At 34.3% G+C, this 17051-nt stretch overlaps 1 protein-coding gene across 1 annotated transcript in view; it reads right to left on the reverse strand.

Moving 5' to 3' along the window:
• The window catches only part of FCHO2 (FCH and mu domain containing endocytic adaptor 2), a 116347-nt gene that overhangs the window by 49400 nt on the left and 49896 nt on the right, over positions 1-17051 (reverse strand). Inside the window, 3 exon segments of the mRNA XM_082837231.1 lie at positions 1750-1774; positions 4884-4956; positions 6648-6692. Coding sequence (XP_082693357.1) covers positions 1750-1774; positions 4884-4956; positions 6648-6692 — 143 coding nt within the window.

Here is a 17051-nt window from a genome sequence, read left to right on the forward strand (position 1 = left end):
AAGTTTGTGAATATAGCAGTAACAGTAAAGCCCTAGCAGCAGGATTGCAGTCAAAAAGAATATACATTTCTTATTTGGGAGATACTGCCAACTATCCACAAGACAGATTATACCAATTTACATTCCTACCAACAGTATGAGTGTATCAAAACTTTTGCCAATATGATAGGTGAATATAGTAATTTCATTCTAATCTGCATCAGAATTAGGCTACTATTTTGAACAACATTTATGATTATTCACTACAACCTTTTATTTCTTCTTATGAAAATTGCCTGTCTTTATCTTAATGCCCTTTTCCTACTAGGATGCTTGCTTACCTTTTAAACTAATTTGTATCAAAACTTTACAAAGGAAAATAATTAGCCCCTTGTTAAACATCTTGCAAATACACTCTGCCCAACTATCTTTAGTGATTCAACTCCTTCTATGGTGTATTTTTTCTAATTCTGTAAGTTTTTCATTTCTATACAGTCAAATTTATCAATCATTTCTTATACAGCAGTAGAATTTCGTGTCCTCTTTAAAAGTTCTTTTCTAATTCCAGATAAATACTGGCTGAAGTTCAAAATTGTTTAATATTGATCATTATAGAATAGTATCAATTAACTGAGAAAATTTAAAATATTTTATTTAAAGGAGTGCATATAAAACATGAAGTATTAAAATTTTTATTCAATTTTGCAATCAAATAAATGCTATAAATAATTCAGAAATAAAATGCATGATGAACACTAAAGTAAATCCCAAACACATCTGCTGACTTTTTCATTAATTAGTAAACCAAGGGTATCAAAACATGCAAGTGGTAAGGTAAACGTTACAACTCCAAAAACACTGATGATTTTAAGCCTAGAACTCATCAGAAGTCTATTTCCTTATTTTCACTATAAATTTATTAATGAATAGTAATTTTCTTACTTTAAAGCTGAAATATGAAAAACAATACTAGTTTTATCTTAATTAACATAAAACATAATGTTTTACAAAATATGTAGTTCTTTATTTTGGTACACCAATATGCTGTAAAAGACCATAATGTTTTGGAGCCAAAAGAAACAATAGTTACACAAGTAAGAACAATAAAAGAGACAGCCTGACTCTACTACACTTACCAACATGATCAGTGTTTAATGACCAATCTGTAAAACATATCTGTCTACACACTACTTCCATCATTTGGTAAATCTACTCTCTCACTGTAACCACAGGGAGCTCCATTTGATGTCTTCTTTAATTATATATGAAGAAATAGATTTAAACAAGAAATATAAACAAACTTTCTTTAAAACAAAACAAAATAAAAAGCACAGAAAAGTACTAACCATGGTTGTTGCTACTTTTTCTAAAATGACAGTCCCCTAAACAAACCTTAAACACATGAACAGTTATAGTAGTATTTTAATAGATCTAAGAATCAATTAGTAAGAGCAGATTTTAAAATAAAGTTGGCAGGTTTGAAATCTGACATATTTCCCAAGAAAAAAGCAATATGCTATGGCTCCACTCCAATTTTAAAAGTAAAATGTCCACTTTTCAAAAGTAGTTAGAAATACCTTCTATTTAATAGGAAAGCATCTGGCAATGTAAAGCCAAAAATACATTTGTAAAATAATTTTAATAGGGAATTTCTAATAACATGGTTAGTATTTTTCTTGGAAAGATTTGTAAACAAACTCAACCCAAATATGCTGGGTATTTCCTAATGAAAATAGCTAAACTGTTTATACCAAAGTAAAATCTACTTACAAGTGAATCTGCATCAGGGCATTCCCTATTAAAACAAACAAAATATCAGACATATTCAACTATTAGAACTATCTGGTAAATATACTATATCAAAAGTGTTTGCCTTGGTATTTAAACATAACTTTCATTTAAACTCTATAAAAATATTTAGAGAAATCAAATCATGAATATTAAAATATACCAAATGATTTTAAAATTCAAACAAAGACATTCCCCTATACTGATACTGCAAGACAAAATAAAACAAACAGCTTATAAATATTTGTAAAACTACTTTCAAAAATAGTTCTTTTCCATGAATATACACGTGTCATGTCAAGGAAGCTGTCAGTCCTACGATTTCTAGTGGCTTTTAATCCTTCAGGTAGAGAAAGTTAAAAAAAAATTTTAACGTATTTCCTTTGAGGTGCTTTCCATAAGCTAGTATATATAGAAGTGAAACCACTTTTTTCCAAATATGTTAGGTGAGTAGCTAGACTTCCAGCTGGAATAGTTGTTAGTCTAATGTAATATGCAGTTGAGCACTGATACTTTATCATTTCACTGATAAGCAAATACAAATTTGGACATAATCTATTGAAAACTATTATTTTAAATGTAAAACTAAAACATAAAGAAGACCAGCCTTCTCAACTAACCAAATAAAGCACTAGATATATAAAATTAAAGGCATTGAAGCCATGAGGAACAAGCTTAGAGGAATATATATGTATACATTCTAAAAGAAGTTCACAAAAATTAGCATATTTAAAAGGCATTGGATTAGGTATACTCTTTGGCTTGAGACAGTTATTACATATAGTATCAAATTCTGCCACTTTAATAACAGCCTGAAAACACACATATTAGGTACACCTTAAGAGCCAAATGAACAAAATAAAAAATACTAAATTAATACTAAATTATATAAGATAAACAGGTAATCCGTATCAATCCAGATACAGGTAATCTGTATCAATCCAGATATAGGGAAATCTATAAATTAAAGAACTTTGTTAAATATAGGATGGAATAGACTGAAAAAATGAAAAAAGAGGGAGATGACTATTCTGCCCTTAATTCAAATGGGAGCACCAGGGTAAATGCAAACCCCACATGTCTTTATAGCTACTTAAAATTGCAAATTTTGAAAAAGAGCTTCCTTATAAGGAATATTATATCAAAAAAACCTACGCATACTCTGAGGAAATGATCCAGAAAAGCTACTGTAATAATATTCAATCCCTGTACAGAATCAAATCAATTAAGATGTTTGAACATTTCTTTCTTCTTTTTTTAAAAGATAAAGTTTAAATATAAAAGTAAGTATAAGAGTTCCAAACCATTTATTCTCTGGCTTTAAGCCAGAACTCTCCAGTTTTTGTGGTAAAGCACTCATCTGTTTGCCTTCACAGTGCGCAGTATGAGACCTGCAGATGAAGCCCCAGGAAGACCAAGCTCTGAGCAGGACCCCTTGTCCACAATTGCTGGCATTTCAAAAACCTTCAGGCTATGAGAAGAAGCATGCCAAGAGCCTCGGACATTTCAAGCAAAGTGAATTCTAAGATTTTTCCTGCCAGGGAGTGTTGAAAGAAGGCAATAATGATGCAGTGATTTAGGCATTAGTTTTCTGACCTAGTATTCTTATTGGTTAAAATATTCCAATATCCAAGTGCCCTAATGATCATACTGGGAAATTACTGATCATGAAAAGCTATTTTAAAAACATGGAATATACAAAAATATTATAAGCTCCCTAAATGAACAGCTGTGAAAACCATCAATTATAAAAACATCTTAACTCTTTATAATGTAGCCACTAACAGATAAACTGGCTACATTTTAAAAATTTACTTACAAATCAATTGTTCAGACTTCAATTTCCAATGTTATAAAAGAGCTATTAGGTTCCATTCCCTTAGCAAAATACCCCTCTTCACAATGCTCAAAAAAGACATCTGCAGAAGAGACAGTAGCTATAGGCATAAATCACTTTGCAAATAGTCTTAATTTGTTAAACCAAGTATCAATACAACTAGGGAGGAGAAAAGAAACAGACATTCAAAATGGCAGAAACTCCAAGAAACTCATATGATAAGCGTATAACCAGGGAGGAGGCAAGACCACCCAAAGCACAAATTGTTCTCTTATATTGAAAATATGAATGGCCATCAAAATATTAAACCTCATGAGAGTTCTGCTGATTATGCCAGAGAAGTAGGGACTTGAAACAAATTTTCAGTCAATGTTACTGGGTCAACAAATCACGCAAGACTTTTGATTAGTGCCTCTTCATTCTAAATGGGTTGAATAATTAAGCAAAGAAAAGTTCCTTTATTTCCAATTTGTCTCCAGTTAATCACAGAGTTCAATGATTCTCAACCCCAGGTGTATATTAAGAATCACACAGGCTGCTCAGAACAAAACAAAAACTATGCTGGGGCCTGCCGCCCCAAGAATCTGATTTAATGGGTCTGAAGCAGGGCCTGGCATAGATATATTTAATTTCTCAGGTAGTTCTAATGTATAGCCAAGGCAGAAAACTTGACTTAGCTAATACTAGTTTAATTCTTATATGCTAATTATATTTCTTTGTATACCAATTTATTTTTTAAAAAAGGTAAATGACATTTATACTCCATCTTCTATCTAAAAATGACGAATTAGTATAAATGTTTAAAATATGTTAGGACTTTTTTCTCCCTCACTTAACATTTTCCATTTATGTACACATATATCACTAATTTACTATATGGTTAGAGTTGTCTTGAAAGATTTTCATCAAATTGCTGACCATGGTGTTTTTCTTAGGTTATTAAGACTTAGAACAATTTTTAGTTCTCTCTGTACTTTTGCTTGATTTTTAAAAATATGCATGTATCACTTTATAAAATAAGAGTATCTTTAAAGTTTCAATTTCAAAACGCTAAAGCGTTCATCTTGAAATTTTAAAATAATAAGAAAAGTTAACACTTTTAACTAAAACTAGAGGAGCTGGCAAATGTTCTTAGAAAAGTTTGTATTTTTCACATCTTAGCCATATGTACTTTGGGTTATTTCCAAAAGAATTTTTTCTTTTCAAATTCGTAACAATAGTCTTATTCTTAATTATTTATAACCATAGAAAGGATTTTGACAATATTTAATATACTTACACAGACTCTGTATCCTTTTCCTTTTTAATTATTCCTGGTAAACCAAAAGTCTTTCTTTTCCTTGGTCTTATACCTTAAAATAAATGTATATTGTTACAGAAACATAACTGTTCCTGATAAATATATTAAACTTATGAATGCATCTTGTATCTTGACACACAATTTGCCCATAACTGTTGATACTAAATTTGGATGAAAGAAAGTATCAACTGCTAAACCCTAATATTTAAATAAGTCATAGTCTGTTTAAATTTTTCTTATGTTGATATAATATAGCCTTTTATTCACCAAAAGGTTATACATAGAACATTGATTTGATCAGTGAAATTCTCTCTTCCCCTAAATCACCTCAGGCAACATAAGCACTTGCAGATATCTTAAGACTTCAAAGAAAGTACATTATTCACTATATTAGATTTTGTTATAAATGCAGGTCAAATCATGTTCCCGGTATAAAGGGTCACAAAATATAAATGTGTTGTTTTAAATGAAAAGTTGACAACAGATCCATTACCAGTACGACATGGGAAACTTATAATACGGCATTTTTGTCCATATGTTATCTCTAATACAAATAACGTTATAAATGGATCCAACCATAAATGAGGAACAAATACCATCTCTATTTTGCCAAATATGGCAGTTCTTCCTCTTCTTCTTGCATGACAAATTATTTTTTAAATGTCAGTCATGCTATCAATCATTAACAGAATTCAGCACTTAAAGCTTAGCTACTTAACTCTTTGAGAACTAGAGTACACCTAAGCTAACCTCTCACCTTATAGATGAGGAAACTCAGAGTATTATTTTTGTTTTTTTAATTCAGTGTTATACAACTAGTTAACACTACAGCCAGGATTATAATCCAGATGTCTTAGAATAATGTACTTGCTTTCATGCAAAACTAACTCCCTGAACCATTTATTTGCAAAGCATGTTACAGTATTTTAAAAATAAATACATTTTTATTCTCACAGAGTGTTATTTATTATAAACATTTTTAAAGAACTTTTAAAATTCTTTTAAACTGCTGAAGAACTTTTAAAGTCTGAGTACACAGAACTTAAATAAGTACTGCTCTTAGTCAAACAGATGGTAATTATAAAAAGTCTAGGCCCCAGAGCTCGTTGACTGCTCAGTTAATAACCTTACACACAACAGCAAACCATTTCTCCATATTCTCACACAGGTCTTGGAAAAAAACAGAAGACTGCTTTCAAATTATTTCTAGCAGCTCACAAAGTAACACTATAAAACATAACAAAAATTGCAGACGTCTCTTGGGTTTCAGACTATGAAAAACATCAATTTAAATAGGAAGGGTTGTGGATCCTTGCTCTAAGTCAAATCATCGCCTATTTTGAATGACAGTAACATAAGCATTAATACATAACCTTATTAATTACTGAAATGTTACCCATTGTAGAATAAGCAGTATACATCAATATGTAGTGATGAGTTTCATATTTATGACATTAGAATGTTTAAAGATTGATATCAGTGGAGAAAACAATCTCAATGCATATCTGCAAACAAATACATGTTATAGTTAATCTTTAAAAAAAATCTATATTCTAACACACTAATATTCCTTTGGGCAAACCTATTTTTATTAAGTAAACATTAATATCTGCAGGTCTTCAAACCACATTCACATTTTTTACATCACCCCATAGACATGCTAACACCAATGGATAGCAGCCCCTCTATTCAGTAAACAGAAGCTATTAGCTAGCTCCCACACATTACAACTAGTCAATTTACCTTCAACTGCACTAGCAGGGTCACATTCTTCAAATTCAATAAGGCCTAAAAAGAAAAAACATGAACAAGTACTGGTTTAAAAAAAAAAAAAAAAGCTGGTAGAAAACAATCACATCAGATCCCATTACATCTTTTTAATTGTTCTGAAACATGTTCCAGTGTTACCTGATAGTTTTAATTAAAATATCAGCAATAATTTAAACATCAAATAAGCCTAACACTGAAAAAAGACCGAGACTAGCCTATATCATGAACACAATTTACTGACAACCCTTTATATATGATACCACAGAACTGGAGACACAGAGATTTAACATGTAGTTTCTGTTTTCAATAAATATCAGACTAAAAATGTATGTTCCACTAAATGGTCACTTTAGCCCTGCCTTATTAAATGGTAACTGGTACAACCTGCTACATCAAGAAATTTAAAAACAGAGCCTGAAGTAACGAGTGGATAATAGGGACTTCCCTGGTGGTGCAGTGGTTAAGAATCCGCCTGCCGATGCAGGGGACACGGGTTTGAGCCCTGGTCCGGGAAGATCCCATATACTGCAGAGCAACTAAGCCCGTGTGCCACAACTACTGAGCCTTTGCTCTAGAGCGCGCGTGCCTAGGGCCTGTGCTCCGCAGCAAGAGAAGCCACCGCAATGAGAAGCCCGTGCACAGCAATGAAGAGTAGCCCCCGCTCGCCACAACTAGAGAAAATCCGCACACAGCAACAAAGACCCAATGCAGCCAAAAATAATAAATAAATAAATTTATTTTAAAAAACCCCAAACAGTGGATAATAGAGGATTTCACTATTGGTCCTTCTGAGATGTTAAGCTTAACTATAACTATGTGCAAATTCACGATCAGAGTTCTCACTGATCATTCCATTATGAAAGAAAACCACTAATGAACAAGAAAAATTTCTCTATTAAGTAGGAGCATTTAAAGTATTGGCTAAAGTGTCCTGCTTCTTACCCTCAAATCAAAGATTTACTTCCTCAGTTCCAGTTTTTATTCAAAAAGAGTAGATTAACATTTAGTGATAAACAGAATAAAAGTCATAAATGTGAGTTGATAAACAAGGTCTTAATCAATTAACTGGCAATACCTTCCCTACTGGGGCATTCTTATGACATATATCATATGACTAAAAAAAAAAAACACTCACTACTTCCAACCAAAAAATTCTTAGAGTCAGAAAACAGCCCAATTAAAATTTCAAGGACTTCAAGTCCACTCTGTAAATCTTTAAGCTAAGAATTCTTTAAATGAAAGGGTAATGAGCTTGTTCTTAGAATCCTTTAAAGGCCTACATTAACAGTTTACAAAGAGATGAGAACTGAAAGATCAATAAAGATAAAGAATTTTAGTAGTATGTGCATCTGATAAACAGCAACTTTTTGCTTGGTGTAAGAATTATTAAGAATGAAAAATTTCTACTTAAATTACCAACAGCTTATTATGTGTTATTAGTTTTATCACTTACTAACAAAGCTTGAGAGAATATAACCACCCATCAAAAAAATATATAGTATATATTAAGATCTTTGGATGTTATCATATATATGAAAATAGTAAAGGCATCCATTAACTCTATAAACATCAGTCCCTTCAAACAAAATTCTACATTTTTTCCTCACAAAACATCTCTCCTATACCAGATATCTTGATCACTGTTCTCTTTATCTTTTAAAAACATCCTCTTAAAATCCATTTGAAACAGAAAAATATCCAATAAAAATAAGCTATTCAAAATGACATTTTTGAAATATAAGACGCCAAATCCTTTCAAATTGTAAAATATATATTAAAACATTTTAACTGAGTTCCATCCACACATAAGCTTTTCTATTAAAAACAGAAACACTAACAGTTTCTAGAAAAATAAAACTAAATATATACTCTTAAAAAAACCATTAAATCATGCATGAAAAAGATTTTGTTTTTCAAATGGCATACGCTCCACATGCTGCTTCACAAGGCAAAGCTCTGCGTGCCTGGCTCAGTGCCAGTTGACAGCTCAGCTGGATATCAATGCACATTCTGACCCCCCTTGTAGCATGTCACTTCTGAACTGTTTCACAAGTAGAAAGTTTATTCACCATTTCCCCCAAATGCAGTACACCGCCCATCATTCTGCTATTTAATCATAAGACAAGTTACTTTTTTTGAAAGTACCAAAGCCAGAGTGAGAGTCAGAAAGAATAGTTTGCTACCACTGGAATTTCAACTGTTTTAGGCTCAATTAATTCTGTCGTCAAAATAAATAAGTGTTCTTAGTGCTTAGATTTTATGCTGGGCTGCAAGGGCAATTTAGTTTGTATAAAAGCAAATAAGACCATTTTGGCTCTGTCTCCTGATGCTCTTTCATACATTATCTAAAAATGCCATCATGAGTTCAATTAAAAGCAGAAGAAATTAAAAGCAGACCTCAAAGAGGGCAACGATCCAAAGCAAGACAGTTCTTACACATGATGCTTTAATCATATGTAGGAATAAATTATTGCTAGCAAAAGAAAAAGAGAAAGTCAATAACCTAAACAATTCATCCAAACCTAATTTGGATCAAAATTTTTAAGAAATGTTACAGAAGGAAAGAATTTATTTAACAGTAATCTTTAATCACTGCATGTATTTAATCACTACATGAATGAGGTAGAGTATTAAAAAATGTTAAATACTGGGCTTCCCTGGTGGCACAGTAGTTGAGAGTCCGCCTGCCGATGCAGGGGACACGGGTTCGTGCCCCGGTCCGGGAAGATCCCACATGCCACGGAGCGGCTGGGCCTGTGAGCCAAAACTTAAATATTTAATTAATAGTTTCCATTGTTTTGGAAGCAATTCCAAATCTCAGGTCATCAATAAAATCTGCAACTTTGTCTAGCTATAAACTGGCCTCAGAACTCAAATAAGAAGTCTGGGCTACCCAAATCAAGTATATTTCTGCATATATCCAACTAAAACCACAGAACACCAGTTCTAATTAAAAGCCAAAGTAAAACATACAAACATGGCCAGATCCCAAAGTCTAACAAAAAGTGATGATAATGGGGGAGGGGTGGGGGAGAGAGGAGGGAGAGGAAGGGACAAAGAGAAAGAGGGTAGGGGGAGGGTGACTCAAACAATGGGAGTCAGTGACATTTTCAAGCTTGCTCCTGGGCCTATGGAACAGAACACAGGCACATTGCTAGGTAACTGGGATGATGAACCGGGCAAGCTAACATGAAAAAGAACATCAAAGTCTAACTTGTGGTGGTGTGCAAAGGGCACGGAAGTTCAAGTCCTGGTTTTGCCACTTGCTTTTTCGCTGATTACCTTGGACTAGTTACCCTTTTCAACCTAGGTCTTACCATTTTTATGAATGATATGGGGGGTGATAATAATACTTTTTGTTATATTTGCTTTCTCTTTCTCCCTCTATACATACTCATACTTGTAGTTTTTTTTTTTCTTTCACTTGTTAAATCATTTGAAAGTAAGTTGCAACATCAATGCTACTTCATTTCAGGAGTATTTATTTTAATAGCGGGCTTGTAACAACAATTTCCTCAGTCCAGTGGTTCCAAATCCCAAGTCCTAGCTGAATCTTCTAGAGCAATGCTTCCTGTATCAGAAACACCAGGAGGGCTTGTTAAACCACGAATTGTTGGGCCCCACCTGCAGAGTGTCCTTTACAGAAGGTCTAGGTTGGCGCTCAGGAATTTGCATTTTAAACAAACTCCCAGGTGATGTGGATGGTCCTAGGATCACACTTTGAGAACTACAGTCCTAGGGATTCCCTGGGTCCACTGCCAGATATTCAGTAAGTCTAGACAGTGCTTCTCCAATTTTACTGCACATACAAACTGCCTAGGGATCTCACTGAAGTGCAGCTTCTAATTCAGTAGGTCTGGGGTAGGGCTTGAGAGTCTACACTTATAACAAGCATCCACTGATGTAATGCTACAGGTTCTCAACAATGGCTGCATGTTAGAATCAGACGAGTTTTAAAATATAGTGATACCAAGGACCCACCCTAAACCAATGACATCAAAACTTCTGGGATAGTGCACTGGCTGTTCGTTTTTAAATTTTTATTATTATTTTTTTATAAAGCATTTAAAATATATTTATTTATTTATTTATTTTTGGCTGTGTTGCGTCTTCATTGCTGTGCGTGGGCTTTCTCTAGTTGTGGTGAGCAGGGGCTACTCTTCGTTGCGGTGTGCAGGCTTCTGACTGCGGTGGCTTCACTTTTTGCGGAGCACGGGCTCTAGGCACACGGGCTTCAGTAGTTGTGGCACACAGCCTCAGCATTTGTGGCTCACGGTCTCTAGAGCGCAGGCTCAGTAGTTGTGGCACACAGGCTTAGTTGCTCCGTGGCATGTGGGATCTTCCCAGACCAGGGCTCAAACCCATGTCCCCTGCTTTGGCAGGTGGATTCTTTTCTTGGTTGTTTGTTTCGTTTTTTTTGTTTGTTTTTGGTTTTTTTAGTCTGACAAATAAAGTTTTTATTTCAGACAGATTTTTAAAACCCGATGTCTCATCTTCATTCTTTTTCTTCTTGTATTAGACCATAGAGTGTATTCCAGCTTTACTGTTATCCAACCCAACCAATACTTTGTTTTTTGGCCTTTATTTTTCCCTCATCCACTTGCCTTATGGTGGAGAGAAACATATCTGTGTTGCATATTCAGGTCTCTTTCAAGTTTTTCATCACAACATACACATTCTATTTCATTAAACATTCAAGCAATTCTGAGTTAAGTGGACACCATAACATTATTCTATTTATTTCTCACAGTATCAGGCTTAATTCTTTGGCAGTGGTGTTTGCAATTATCTATGTTTAATCCATTATGATCTAATGACTTTTCTCAACATAAACTTAATTAAATGTTCATAGCTTGACAACTGTGTGTGAAGCATGATGCAAGGGGGAACAAAGATCAATTTCATGTTTGCCCCAATTTCAAGCAGCATATCAGTAGTGAAGGAGACATGGGATACAATTATAGAAAAGACTATGATACAAGTTGTGTTACAAGTGATGTAATAAATGCACAGCTCCTTGGAAGCAGAGAAAAGAGAAATTAATTCTGGCAGGTGCAGTTAGGAAGAAAATTGTGTAGACTTTGGAGAACTGGCAAAATCTGGCAGGCGGATTCTTAACCACTGCGCCACCAGGGAAGACCCTGTTCGTTTTTTTAAAAAAAGAGAAATGAAAAGCAAAGGGAAAATATTTTCAACGAATGATTCTCACAGGTATCCAAGGCTTGAGAAGCAGTGATGAGGCAAACTTAGGAACCACGGTCTTAAATCAAAGGAATGGGTTTTTAACCGTGGAATTTCAGTCACTGTTAAACCTTCTAAATTTTCATCTAGTTCTCCAAACACAGCATCTTGGCAGTGAAATATAATCTCCTCCTACATCGGAAATCTGACACTGCCTCCATACCCCCAGACTGAGTCATGTGTTCACTTTCTGTGATCCTGATGAAACCTTTAAGGCTTATACTCTGCTCACTATAATCTCTTTTCTCTGGGAACTTCCCCCTTCCTCACGAGTGGTACAGAAGCCATGACGTAGTCAGAACTGACTGGACTAGAAAGAAGGTTACCCCAATCCAAGATTACCTAGACCAGTTTTTTTCTGGTCTAGAAGAGGGATAAAAACCTGGGTTAATTCTGAGCTGTGGCTACAATTAAGGAACAAGTGGAAATACCTAGAAATTACTAGGAGATCACTTTACATCATGTACCTGGAGAAGCAAAGAAAGCTATTCTGCAAAGAAAAAAAAAAAAAATAAATAAAGCAGTAAAATGCAGAGACTCAATAAAGGAAAAATGATACCTAGTGTTCCTACTGGTGTGGGTTTCCTTCTGCAGCCTAGCTATATCCCTGATTTTGAATCCTTGGGATACCTCAGTTTCTTTCCCATAAACTTCCTTTTAAGTTCAGATTGATTTAACTTCTTTTACGTACTGCAAAAACCTGAAACTCTGTCCTAATTCTTATGCATATGTAAAAACTGTAATCAGCTTACTTTTTTACTTCTATTTTTTTGTCAGTGTTTATACTTCAAGTTAATGAACTAAGCTTTCCTTAAAGCCTGCTCAAAACAGTTTAATCTTTACTTCACAATTTAGGATTCTTATTATGATGATCAGTTACTGTGCTGTGATACGACTGCAGATGTAGTTAGTGCAGGATACCAGATTAAATGATTTCTGAATCCAAGAAGAACAGCAGAATCAACTTTTGAAAAAAGATTACATATTGTTATGAGCTACACAATTCTAACGTATTATGACATACCTGCTACTATACTACACAAGAAGTACATTCCCTAACAAAGAGTTAGGCAAAGGTCTTCTGTAAAAAGTCAAGATGGTAAATATTTTGGTCATTGTAGGTCATAAAGTCTGTCACAACTAGTGACCTCTGCTGTTGTAGTGTGAAAGCAGTCACAGACAGTACACAAACAAGTGTGGCTGTGTTCAAAAAAACTTTCATGGACGCTGATATCTGAATTTTACAATTTTATGTATCACAAAATACTGTCCCGCCCCCGCCCCCGCCCCCACCCCACTGCCAATCATTCTTTGCTGTAGGCCTCGAAAAAGAGGCAAAGCTCAATGTGGCTCGGTGGCCACAGTCTGCAGACTCCTGCTCTAAAAGATAATCACTATCAGGAGGCATATGCGTCCCACAGGGCAGAGTTCTATGCCTCTGTCCTAGGTGGTTAGGGCACAACAGGTGAAGGTGCACTCCTTCATAAAGTGAAGCTTCTCTGTGTTATTTTCTTTGGGAGTTCTCCTCTTTTACTCTATGTGGGCTAATCTACATTATCCTCTTCACTAATCATCATCCATTCTTCTTTTCTCTTTCTCTAGTCATCCCCACTTGCTATCAAATAGAAAAACCAAGTAATCACAAAATATCTGGTGTGGTTTGTGGGTCTTTGATCTTCTTGGCTATTTTTAATTTTGCTTTCTACGAAACGGTTTCTACTTCTCTGAATTAAAAAAAAATTTTCATGGAGGGAGTGGAAGGAGGTTCCATTTATAGGTTTGGCATTACTCTTAATCCTTGAGGGGTCTGGAAAGATGATCACTAGTTTTTTTTTGTTTTTTTTTTTTAATCTATATACTTGTACCCTATACTTTATTCTTTTTTATTTCCCATTTTTATTGAGATGTAATTGACATACAGCTCTGTATAAGTCTGTCATACCACATAATGACCTGACATACGTATACTGTGAAATGACTGCCACAATAAATTTAGTTAATATTCATCTCCTCATACAGTTAATCCCCCCAATTGTTTCCCTTGTGGTGAGACCTTTTAGGGATTACTCCCTTAGCAACTTACAGATACACCGTGCTGCAGTGTTAGCCAGAGTCATCATCTTGTGCATTACATCCCCAAGACTTATTTATCTTATAACTGAAAGTTCGTACCTTTTGACCACCTTCATTCAGTTCCCCAGCCCCACACCCCCTGCCCCCCTGACACTGGTAACCACTGATCTAATCTCTTTTCACTTTTTTTGAATTTTATTTTTTTTATACAGCAGGTTATTGGTTATCTATTTTATACATATTAGTGTATATATGCCAACCCCAATCTCCCAATTCATCCCACTGCCACCACCACCCCCATACTTTAAAATAATATGCCTAATGTAGAAGCTAGAATATTCCAAATATCTAAACTAATAAATTAATTTCACATTTAGCCAGTCTGACCACAAGAATCTCATTTTTCCCTTTCTCTTTGTGGCTGGCTGTTTCAATATTTTATGTCTACCTTTCTGGGGCTTTTTTTTTTGTATCTTTAAACACATTATAGTCCCTGGAAGTCCTCAAATGGAAGCTATAAACTTATATTATCATATAATGAAAATATAAATAAACTCTGCAAAAAAATATTTTATTTAAACATATTAGACAATGGCCTACCAACTTTTTAAGTTATCTATCCTTGTTTCTTATAAATGGAAACTTGCTTAACTTTTATGAAAAGTATACAGTGAAATTAGCGGAATGACTGTAAAACAGGAAATTTCAAAAATATGGATTTTAATCTCCTTTTACAACTAAAACATATGACAATGGGTAGAAATACTAGGATAATGTCGTTAGAACATAACAAGACATTCAAAATTAGAAAACACCTGTTTATTCATGACTGTTTCAGACCACAGGTGCTTTGATATACTCAAAGCATACACTTAAAGTGACTCAAATTCCAGAAGGCAAGGCACTACAACACTGAAAAAGTAACGACAAAAACAGTCTGGAGGTTCCTCAAAAAATTAAAAATAGAACTACCATATGATCTAGCAATTCCACTTCTGCATATTTATCTGAAGAAAAATCACCGTCTCAAAAAAATATGCACTACCATGTTCAGTGTGGCATTATTTATAATAGCAAAGGCATGGAAACAACCTGTCTACTGACAGATGAATGGATAAAGAAAATATGGTGTGTGTCTATATATACATATATATATGTGTGTGTGTATATATACACACACACATACAAACAAAATATTCAGCCATAAAAAGGAAGGAAATCCTGCCGTTTGTGACAGCACAGATGGACCTTGAGGGCATTATGCTAAGTGAAATAAGTCAGAGAAAGACAAATATTGTATGATCTCACTTACATGTGGAATCTAAAAAAACCCTGGACTTATAGATACAGAGTACAGATGGGGGGTGTCCCCCACTAGGCAAAACGGGTAAAGGTGGTCAAAACATAAACACTTCAGTTATAAGACAAAGTAAGTCCTGCAGATGTAATGCACAGCATGGTGACTTTAGTTAACAATACTATATTATGTATTTGAAAGCCGCTAAAAGAGTACAGTCATCCCTCAGTATCCAAAGGCAATTGGTTCTAGGATCCCTGCAGATACTAAGTTTCGAAGATGCTCAAGTCCCTTACATGGCATAATGCAGTCAGCCCTCCATATCCGTGGATGTGGAATCCTCGGACAGACAGGGCCAACTGTAGTCCTTAAAAGTTCTTATCACAAGAAAAAAAAGTTTTTAACTATGTGTGGGAATAGATGTTAACTAAACTTACTTTGGTAATCATTTTGCATTACACACATATATCAAGTCATTATGTTGCATACCTTAAAGTTAATACAATGTTATACGTCACTTATATCTCAATAAAAAAAAAGTAATGACAAAAATGACACTACATATAATTAGTATAAAATAGTCTCAATGAATAGGAAAAAAATTTAATGCTCTCAAAGTGTTTGATTTACATAGGAGAACTGAAGACATAAAGTTAGAGGTTATATATCTCAACAGATAACTGACTAAAGAAATTTTTCAGTGCAAGAGAAATAGGTTAACTTTCAGTTATACAAAGTTTTTAAAGAACTGGGCCTCTTGTTTTCTTTTTAAAATGTGTATCCCGTAGGCCTAAAACCAGTTTACAGAGGAACTTATCCACCAGAGGGAGCCCTTACAAAACAGGAGAAAAAAATGTTAACAGTAAAACAGTATATACAACTCAAGGTTAGAATACTTCTTACAAAACAAAATCCACAATCACATGTTATTTTTCTGAGAAACACAAAATTTCCATCACTGTAATGGACTCCCCTCTAGTGACATAAATAGAACAAATATGTACGAAAGAGCTGTAACTCTTCACCACAAGTCAACTGGAGAAGTAATACTTATTCTTTCCATTCCACACCCACACCACTCCCTTTTTTCCCCTTAAATTAGTTCTAGGATCACTTATTTTGAAAATCAGTCACATATACACAATGTCAACAGTCAGCCTGACATATACACAATGTCAACAGTCAGCCTGAAACAGTCACCTAATTCTGGGTTCAGTAATTCTAGGAAAGCCCATGTCACCACAATCTTCACTTCCCTCTTACCATTTAGTTACAGAAATTTTCTACATGCCATATATCTTAAGGCCATTAAATTTAAATTTATAAACAATAACCAAGAGTAGCTAACTATTAATCAGGTATGTATTAATTTTTAGAAAATACCATTTATTAAGTACTCAATAAAAACCTCACAACCACCCCATGAGGTAGGTACTATTATTATCCTCACTTTATAGATGAGGGTACTGAGGCTTATAGGTCTCACTGGTAGTAAAGAATAGACCACAAACCACAGGGCTAAGTAGTGTGCTACACCACAGATAAGAAAGTAACTGAACTTTTTCTTGAGATAATTGTAGATTCACGGTACAGTTCTAAAAACAGAAAAAAGAAAAGAAATACAGCAAGATTCCTTGTATACTTTGCCCAGTTTCCTGCAATGATAACATTTTGCAAAACTACAATACAATGTCAAACAGGATACTGATAATGATACAATCTATCAACCTTATTCAGTTCTGTCTAAGGCATTTTTAACCAGCCAA

Source organism: Leucopleurus acutus (genome assembly GCF_964270905.1).
Source record: "Leucopleurus acutus genome assembly, chromosome: 3".
Taxonomy (NCBI): Eukaryota; Metazoa; Chordata; class Mammalia; order Artiodactyla; family Delphinidae; genus Leucopleurus; species Leucopleurus acutus.